Source organism: Arachis hypogaea, chromosome 2 (genome assembly GCF_003086295.3).
Source record: "Arachis hypogaea cultivar Tifrunner chromosome 2, arahy.Tifrunner.gnm2.J5K5, whole genome shotgun sequence".
Lineage (NCBI taxonomy): Eukaryota > Viridiplantae > Streptophyta > Magnoliopsida > Fabales > Fabaceae > Arachis > Arachis hypogaea.
Genome location: NC_092037.1, coordinates 95,048,443 through 95,059,257, shown reverse-complemented (window position 1 = coordinate 95,059,257; position 10,815 = coordinate 95,048,443). Strand labels below are relative to the sequence as shown.

The 10,815-nt window shown below is 28.4% G+C and overlaps 1 protein-coding gene across 1 annotated transcript; it reads right to left on the bottom strand.

The window, feature by feature from the left end:
* Nucleotides 1-292: 292 nt before the first annotated feature.
* LOC112752433 (pectinesterase 2) lies at nt 293-2,332 on the bottom strand. The gene is made up of 2 exons (XM_025801545.3): nt 1,374-2,332; nt 293-1,143 (listed from the first exon to the last, which is right to left on the bottom strand). The coding sequence occupies exons 1-2, from the start codon at nt 2,239-2,241 to the stop codon at nt 455-457; spliced, it is 1,557 nt and encodes a 518-aa protein (XP_025657330.1). The 5' UTR covers nt 2,242-2,332; the 3' UTR covers nt 293-454.
* Nucleotides 2,333-10,815: the final 8,483 nt, after the last annotated feature.

Here is a 10,815-nt window from a genome sequence, read left to right as displayed (position 1 = left end):
GTAAAAGGCAAACGTGTGGAAGGTAGCCATGAGTTTCCAGCAATGAAATTTGCAACACTGAATTTTGAAGCTTCAGCAGCATTGGTAATAACATGATAACCTCCCCATTTAACTCTGTTTGCAGTTGAAGATCCAAGTCCAGTGTTCATGTACTCTCCATAATACAATGTGGTTAATGCAAAGTTACCATTCCATTCCAACTGTAAATTAATTTAAAAATATTATTACGATTCAATCTCGAAAGCTCCATAGAAACTTCATACAACTTTACACAAGGAATTACTTGTGTGTATACTCTGAAACAAAATCTATAACAAATAATGAAAACAATTACAATGAAATGAAAGTATTTCCTAGTGTATTTGCTTGTACAACATTTAGAAATCAATGTATATTAACGAAACAATAAAAAATAATAAAATAATGAAGAGATATATAAGAAAAAGAAAAATATTTAAAGACCAGCAGTGAAAGGAACACGGGTGGATGGTAGCCATGAGTTGCCAGCAATGAAGTTTGCAACGCTGAATTTTGAAGCTTCAGCAGCATTGGTTATGACATGATAACCTCCCCATTTAACTCTGTTTGCAGTTGAAGATCCAAGTCCTGTGTTCATGTACTCTCCATAATACAATGTGGTTAATGCAAAGTTACCATTCCATTCCAACCAACCTGCTGGATCAATCAAACTGTCAAGAGAACTCTTCATGAACACGGTTCTTGAATATTGTTGCCATGGCCTTCCAAGATAAGTTTTAACGGAGCTTTGAACTGCTTTCAAATCTGATGCAGCTGTAACCACACAATTGTGAATGGAAATTCCAGTGTTTTGGTTTGGATCGGTTCTTCCTTGTGCAGTGATGGTGTTAATTTTGTTTGGAGGGTTTCTTGCATATAGATTACAGTTTTGGAACACCACAGCAGCATTACCAAAGATAAAGTCAACAGTACCATAAATATCACATTGTTTGTAGAATTGTCTATCAGAATAAACATATAATGTGTCTTGATAACCTTCGAAACTGCATTGATAGAAAACTGATAAGTCAGATCCAGAACGCAATGCAACAGCTTGATGATTTCCTGCACCTGCTGTGTTTCTAAATGTGATTCCTTGAGCAATAAATCCATCTCCAGTAACAGCTGTCAAAATTATAAAAAAAATTCACATGATTAAGTATTTATCATAAAAAATTTATTTATTTCTCTCTACAAAATTTAAATTAATAGTAGAAGACACATTGACGAAAACGCATATATAGTTCACAGTTGAAAATTATTAGATAATAATTTAGTCAAACTTGTCAAATCATTTAACAATTCTTAAATATCAACTTCTTCATGTAAAGACTTTATTGCAAATTTCTACTTACCAACGGTGGCGGAACGGAAGGTTGTGGTGCCTCCTCCCACACTTTGGCTGCCGGTGATTATGGTTTTTCCAATACCATCTCCCACCAACATTATGTTATTTGACTTTATCTCTACTTGCTCGTTGTATATCCCACCCTTCACATATATCACATACCTTCCACTGTTACTCTTTGGTGCTCCGTTTATGGCTGCCATAACTGTTGTGTATTTTCCGGATCCGTCTTTGGCCACCACTAAATTGGCTTGAGATGCCGGAGAAGATGCTTGCAACAACTTTCTATCACCTGGCTTGACCCATGTTGGGAATCCATTTTTGAAACTTGGCTGTTGATGAGATTCACCATTGTTGTTAAGAGCCAAAGTGTTACTTAGCAACTGAGTAACATTGTTGGACATTAGAGGAAGGACATAGTCTTGAACACCAAGTTCATAGAAGCCAGCTTTGCATGTCTCAAGGTTTGTGAGAGCAGTGCTAAGCCATGTTTGAGCATCAACTTGGGAGCACTTGGTGTTAGGGTCTAGGGTTTTGTTGAGTTTATGGATGGTTTGTTGATAGAGGTCAACACAATCATTCCATGCAACTCTTTCAAGTTGGTTACGGCACTTTGTGCCAAGTGAAAGAGTGTTTGCATGGCCTATGAGTGCTCTTTCTTGGGCAAGTTGCAATGAAAGCTTGAGAAAATCAGATTTATGGTGGATGGGTTTGTTTTGGTGATTAGGGTTATTGCTCAAGAAATACTCACATGGTTGAGGATTCGGTGTTTGGCTACACCAGTGTTTAATATCATTTGAAGAATATCCATGAACAAAGGTTTGAAGAAGAAAGGATAATGATACAAGTGTTATGACTAAGCGAATAGCTTCCATAATAATTATAATAAGGATGTGATGATGATTTGAGAAGAATGGGTTAAGGCTTTTTAAGTAATGCAATAAGTTTTGAATTGGTTTGGAATTTGTTGATGGAGTTTGTTGTCGTAATTTTGGTAGCTATATATAGAGGATATGGAAGAAGTGGTTGTTAGCGTTATTTAATTGAATCACTTCATGCAGGTTCATGTGTGAGGCACCCACTTTCTACTTTTCCTAGCACATATTTTCGTTTCTTCAATTAATTTAAAATTTAGTTGGCACGTTTTGATTTGTTCCTACTACATTCCTCTCGTGCATGACTTTGACCGGCTCATAGTGCATCATCACATTTGGGACATTATAAAACGCGTCAATTAATAGAGCATGCTCGGAGGCTTAGCTTTCATTTTCTTTGACTTTTTGGTCAACCAATAGACAATAATGCTAGCAATCTCCTGAGAAAGATGATGATTTAATTGACGGCATTATGTAAATTTTTTGGATCCAATTTCTATCAAGAAGCACAATTACTATAAGCAAAACACTTAACACTTTTAACACTCAACATATTTGTCGTCATTGAGGGTAGACAAGGTTGGTTAATGTTTGAATCGTATATAAAGTCAACCTTATATATTTATATGAAGTGGTATAATCTATTTATTCATCTACATAACAGTGATATTGTATGTCACATTATACTTCACACAATTTTAAATTCAAATAAATTAAAGAAAGCCAAAGAATTTTATGAGTTCTGTAAATCCATTCCATTTCTATTTGGGACTACTTAGTTGGTACCGTAGAATAAAATGATGAGGGGCTGAGGGCCAATCATGTTTGAATTCTGTAAAGGAATATATTTGACTATTAAATTGCCATATGCTGTTTCGAAACGATGAATCACCCACACTTTTTGCTTTCACTGTTTCCCACTATCAAAACAATCAAATTACAAGGGAGATTCTGGTCTACATCCTTGGGTTTCCTTGGGAAAAAATAGTACCAAGAGTCATAACTCATAAATAAATATAATTTTAATTTTTTTTATTCTTTTGATGTTTTTAAAAAATATATATTTGAACTTTTTATTTTTGTAAATATTAGGAAGACAATTATGAGAATGAATTAGGAATTTATAAATGAATTTATAAATTAATCTTATGATAAATTAATCTTATTGCTCTTCCTAGTATAAATGAATTTATAATATAATAATGTTAGAATATTTTATGATACAAAAAATTTAGAATCTTTTATGATAAAAAAGAGAGATTTTTTGTTGTCATCATTTCTCGAAATAACAATTCTAGCATAATACTAAATAAATATCTACATTATTCACATTTCAAATTAAAAAGATTTGTGAAAAAAATATATTAAAAAATTAATTTTGATGTATTGTAAATATAAAATAATTTTACACACGCATCTAATTATATAATATTATATATTAATATAAATAATTATTTTTTACATTAATCACATAAATAGTAATTCAAAAATAATATGACTATATAAAATATTTTATACTGTCAATTCATAGAAACTAAACTTTATTATTATTATTATTATTATTATTATTATTATTATTATTATTATTATTATATATATATATATATATATATATAAAATCATCTATATATTTTTATATAATATTATAACATTTTTAAATAAATAATTTCATGACAACTATTTTTTTTATGTAAAAATATTATGTACACACAAAAAATTAATAATTATTATATATATATATATATATTGTGTAATTCATTTTAAATATATACTTATATTTCAATATATAATCGATATCGATACTTGTTTTAGTGGCCGATTAATTGTTCATCTATTTATATTTATGAACCATCTTAATTATGTGAAAACTTCAACGTACGTTTGGCCTATTGATATATGAATAATTTATTTTTAAAAGAGGACTAATCAATTAAAATTTAAGACACGTAATATATATCAAAATATAATTAATTTTTTTAAGGCATCTTGCATTCGATATATTTTATTAATAGAGATCAAGGATATAATATAACAGATTAAGATTAAATTACAATTATTAAGTGACAGTTAAATTTATCTTGTTTCAATTTTGTTATTCTATTTTTTATTTTAATAGAATTGTGGTAACTTGTTATATATAACAAAGTTCCTTCATCTAATGTACACAACATACAATTACTAAAATATAGATCAATAATTTCTTTTATCTCTTTATTTCATTAAAAATTCTTTTATGGTATCAAGAGCATGGATGATATATAGATTCATAGCTTCAATCATCTCTAATCATTAGAATTTAGCCCTTTTTTTTTCCTTCTAATTTTCTTTTTTTTTTTCAACCCTTTACTGCACCTATTTTTAATAAATTGACTGAAAACACTTTTTAAACTTGGTAGAAATTGTCTTTCACATTATCAATACTAATAGTCTTATTGATTATTTTTTTATTGACAAAATTTCATCACAGTTTGAATTAGATTCTGCTAAAGAAGTTGGTACAGAATTAAAAGCTTATAAGGATTGAAAATAAAAAGATGATTACCTTAACTTATGACATGACTCCTTTTTTCTTTGGATCTCACATTCAAGAATCGAATACTGGATTGCAAGTATGCGCATTAAACTTGGACAACTGAATATTTTACACAGACTTCTAGAATTAAAATTCAACAATTGAAGAATGAATTGAAATCTGTAAAGAAATAAGGTATGACAGCAAATGAGTATCTCAAGAAGATTTGAGCAATTATTAACTCCATGTCATCAATAGGCTACACTCTTTTCCTAGAAGATCATATATCAGCAATTACAGATGATATTAATGAAGACTATACTTTATATCTCTCAACAATCATGGAAAAATCAAAATCTATTACTCTTATTGAAGCCGAAGCACTTCTTTTAAAAAAACTTCTTTGAAAACGATACAAGTACACGATACTTAATCATCATCTTCTCTTTCTAAACCATCAAATAACACAAATTATTATCCAAGAAGAGATTGAGGAGGAAGAAATTCTAACAGAGACAGATTTACAAATTCTGATTCTAGACAAATTTGTTAAATTTGTGGAAGGACAGATCATGCTGCATTGTCATGTTTTCACCGCTTTGATTAACAATATCAAGCTTCTTCTTCTAATTCAAGAACTCCAACCCAATTTGGACTGTTACCACCTTCTACTACTACCACAATCCACAGGTATATATGGCTGCTCCATCCACTTTCTCATATGCAAGTTGGCTTCTTGACAAAGGGGCAAGCAATTATGTCACAAATAATACACAATCTATTTTTGTGCCCTCTAAATTTTTTGGTACAGGCCAACTCCTTTTAGGTAATGGATCAGGTAGTAGTATCTTTTATGTTGGACACTTATTTTTAGTTAACTTAGATTCAAAGAAACACTTTCTTTTGAATTAGTTTTTACTTGTTCTTGAAATCACATAAAATTTAGTGAGTGTACACAAATTTGTCACTGATAATGCATGCTTTTTTGAGTTTTGTCCTGATATTTGTTATGTGAAATCTTAAGACACCCAGAGGATTCTTCTACAAGGAACTCCATATAATAGGGTATACAAATTTGATAATATTTCTATGACAAAATTTGCACCTAAAACTAGTCATATATCTCCATCAAATTATATCTCTTGTTATTTTTTACCTACTGTTATGCTTCACAATTAAATACTTACAATTTATGGCACAAACGTTTAGGTCATTGTGCATTCAAGACTGTTGTATCTGTAATGAACAAGTATAATTTACCCATTTTCTTCAATCCAATAAAATCTGGTGTTTGTCAACATTGTTGTCAGGCTCAAATGCACTTGTTACCTTTTTAATTAGATGAATTCAATTTTTTATACCCTTTTAAAAATGGTTTACAGTGACATTTGAGACCTGCACCATATACATCTTATCATGATTTCACATATTATATTTCTTTTGTGGATGCTTACATTCGGTATACTTGCATTTATTTACTCCATACCAAATCACAAGCTTTCTAGGCCTTCCTACACTGGTTTAAAATTGAAACAACTGCAGACAGATCATGGCACGGAGTATCTCTCCAATGCCTTCACTCAATATCTAGCTCAAGAAGGTATATCTCATTACTTCTTCTACCCTTATACTCATCAATAAAATGGGAGGACAGAGAGAAAGCATAGACATGTGACTGAAGTAGGCTTGACACTTTTAGCCATTGTCTCAATCCCTTTAATTCACTGGGATGATACACTTATTTCTACAACATATATTATTAATAGACTCTCTTCCTCTAACACTAATAATCTTTCTACACTTAAACTTTTACATCAGCATCCACCTGATTACTCTTTTTTGAAGATTTTCGGTTGTGTTGCATTCTCTTGTATGAAACCTTATGATATTCATAAATTAGACGTTAAATCACAATTTTCAGTATTTTTGAGTTATGCTTCTCATCATAAAGCAACAAATGCCTGACTAGAGAAGGTAAGGTTATCATTACAACACATGTCTTGTTTGATAAAAACAGATTTTTTTATGCTGAACTCTTTCCACTTCAGAAACTCTCTTCATCATCTGGTCAGTTTTCTCATACAACTCTCCCTTTACCTCTTATTTCATTTCATCCATCTTCTTCAAGTGTGATAGAATCTTTGTCATCTTCTCCTTCCAATCCTACACCTGTGATTACTACTGATTCCACTCAGAACTCATAATCTATTACTCCTCTTCCAACATCACAAGTCAAATCTACCCAGCCATACCAACCTCTACATTATCACAGCATACCAATTAATGACATTATTATTCAATTTGAAAACTCCCCTTCGACCATAATTTTTTTTAATACTCATCCTATGCAAATCAGATCCAAATTTGGGATAATTAAACCAAAAGCCTTTACTGCCTCACTCTCCACTTCATATGATCTTGTTAATAATATACCGTCATCAATTGCTGCTACACTAAAATCAGAATATTGAAAGAATGTTATGTTGGAAGAATTACAAGCCTTATACAAGATATATGGACATTAGTCAATTCAACAACATGGACAAGGTTATTGGCTGCCGTTGGATTTTTGTCATAAAAAGACATTTCAATGGCCAAATCATGAAGTATAAGGCTCGTTTGGTGGTCAAAGACAATCCCCAAATTGAAGTAATCGATTATGATCAAATAGTTGCTCCTTTAATCAAACCCTCTACAATTTGGGTGGTGCTTTCTTTGGCCTTGAGATTTTATTAGACAATCAGATAGCTAGACTTTAATAATACTTTTTTGAATGAGAATCTTAAGGAACTTGTCTATATGTCTCAGCCACCAGGCTTCCAACAAGGTAATTCATCATATGTATGTAAGTTAAATAAGTCCATTTTATGGACTTAAACAAGCTCATCGAGCTTGGTTTCTAAAATTGGCATCAACTCTTGTTGCTTTTGGTTTCTCTAAAACAAGGTCAGATCCTTCCTTATTTTTTAAATCCTCTGGTAACATTATTCTTTACTTTTTAATTTATGTTGATGATCTTCTTATTATGAGTAATGATAACAGTGTCATTCAAACCACCATTACTCAATTGAACAATGCCTTCCCTTTAAAGGATCTTGGAGAATTCAGCTACTTCTTAGGGATAAAAACTACTAAATTATCCTCAGATTCTTTTCATTTGTCTCAATCGAAATATATTTAATCACTGTTAGAAAAGACTAACATACTAAACTCCAAAGGAGTTCCTACTCCTATGGTCAGAAATTTAAAACTCACAAGTCAGGAAGATGATGAATTTGATAATCCATATCTATATAGGTCTGTAGTAGGATCATTGCAATATGCAACTCTTACTAGGTCTGAAATTTCCTTTTCAATAAATAAGGTTAGGCAGTATATGCAACGGCCGCTTCTCACACACTGAAAATGTGGAAAGAGGATTTTGTAATACTTAGCTGGCACTATTCATCAAGGACTATTGTTTCATATGTCTACTGATTTAAGGCTATTTGGTTTTATAGATTCAAATTGGGGTCCGATGTTGATGACCGAAGATCCACTTGCGGCTATGTGATCTATTTGGAATTGAATCTTGTTTCATGGTCAAGTAAGAAACAATCTTCAGTTAGCCGTTCTAGCACAGAAGCTGAATATCGCAGGTTAGCTGCAGCAGATTCTAAAATCATCTGGCTACAAAATTTATTGAAGGAACTTTGCATTCCACTTTGTAATACTCCTACTCTTTTCTGTGACAACATCAGTGCTGTGTTGCTTGCTGAAAATCCTGTTCTTTATAGCAGGACCAAACATTTTGACTTGGATCTATATTTTGTCCGTAAGAGGATTAATCAAAATCACTTGAAAGTTGTTCACATTTTTTCTATAGAACAAATTGATGATATTTTCACTAAGATCTTATCAATTTTTACCTTTAAAACATTTCGTTTCAAACTTAAGATTATTTTTAAAATTACCATAAATTTAAGGAAGGATAATAAAAATAAAAAATATAATATAATAGATCAAGATTAAGTTATAGTGGTTAAGTGACAGTTAAATCTATCTTATTTTAATTATGTTATTCTATTTTATGTTTTAATAGAATTGTGGTAACTTATTATATATAGCAGAATTACTTCGTCTAATATACACAACATATAATTACTAAATGATAAATTAATAATTTTTTTATATCTCTTTGTTTCTTTAAAAACTCTTTATTTTTATTAAAAGATTCCTTTAAAAATACATAATTCAACAAAAAAAAAATAACGATTTAAGATAGAAAGTGACGAGGATGGGAAAATGCTACAAAATCTGTGCATAGTGACATGATAAATCATACGGAAAGATGATAACGAAGAAACTTTTAACTTGGTGAGTATTTAGACCTCTTGTTAAAAATGACATGCTTAAATAAAAAATAACTTTTAATAAATATAAATAACAATAAATATATTTAATAAAATAATTTTTAAAATTTAAAAATATTATAATAAATATTAATACAAAAGTTAAATTTAAATATTAATTAATGTACAAAATTATATTAAATTTGTTCATTTTAATAAATATAAGTCAATTTAATTTTTTTTTTAAATATTTTTAAAAATATATAAATTTTTTAATTTATCAAATACAAAATAAAATATTTATACTTTTTGAAAAGTATAAATATATTTTTAAAAAACTTTACCAAATAATCTCAGATATCAAATTGTCATTGATAATTAAGTGGGTTTTTCTTAAAAGTGCATGACTTGACCCTTTAAAGGTCCAACAAAGTTCCTAAAATCTTATTAAGTGGGCCACTAAAAAAAGTAATTTTCATACCCTTTTTTGTGGTTTTCTCTTTTTGAAATAACGTGAAAGATACTGATAGGGAAAACACAGAGAAATCTTGAAAAATACCGAAAAGGAAAGAAAACGTCCATCAAATTTGTGCGCTGAAATTGAGGTAAATTTCGCGATGAAATACATTTATTGATTGCGTTACGTTGCACCAAAAATCACTTTTTTTTCTTGTCTTAGTAACTAAGTAACACATATGGTTGCGTCTAAGTTAAAATTTAAAAAATTTAGCCGTAAAATGCCATACATTAATATTATTAATTGAGAAATTTTGTATAAAAAACAAAAATTTTAATTTTTAATAAATTTTTTGTATATATTTATTAAAATAAAATATTAAATTTTTTTATTAATAATAATCTAAATATTTTTTAAAATACATATTAGTTAAACTTAAAATCTTTATCAAATTTTAAAACTAAAAATTATAATAATTTGAATTTTCTTTTTTAATAATAATAGTTATAAGAACAGAACTAGCCGGTTCAACTAAAAAATTGGTTAACTGAATTTTCAATCGATTTGGTCCATTTTTAAACTATTTAAGAAAAAATTTTAAAATTGATGAAGATGTAGTTTAAATTTGGATCTTCTTTATACTTGCATGTTCTTCTTGTCACTAAATTATATTGTTCTTTATTATTTTAAATGCTAATTATTAATTATATAATAAAAACGTATAATAATTTTTTTAAATATTATTTTAATTTTATATTCAATTATTTTCAAATTAATTATATTTTGTATTATTTATAATTATTAATATAAATATAATTAAATATATAAATAAAGAATATCAAATATTTTTATTAATTACAATATAATTATTTTTTATGATTATATGATATTTATTAATATTATTTTTTAAAAAATATGTATAGTATATAATAATATAATAAAAATAAATTAATTAATTAGTTATTAATATAAAAAATATTTATTTTAATGTAAAAATAAAATAAAAAAATTTTAATATAAAAAATATTAAAATTTTATATACTTATTTATTAATTAAATTTTAATTTGTTGATTATAATTTATTAAAACTTGATTGATTATAAAATATTAGTGAATATATATATTTTAAATTTTAAAATATTTTTTATTTTTTATTTACGTAAGATCAATTTTATCAATTTAACCAGTTGATCCAATAAATTAACAATCTCGATTCGGTTTTCACAATTATGATTCTAATAGTATAAATGTTCAATGTACTTATTGTGAACAAA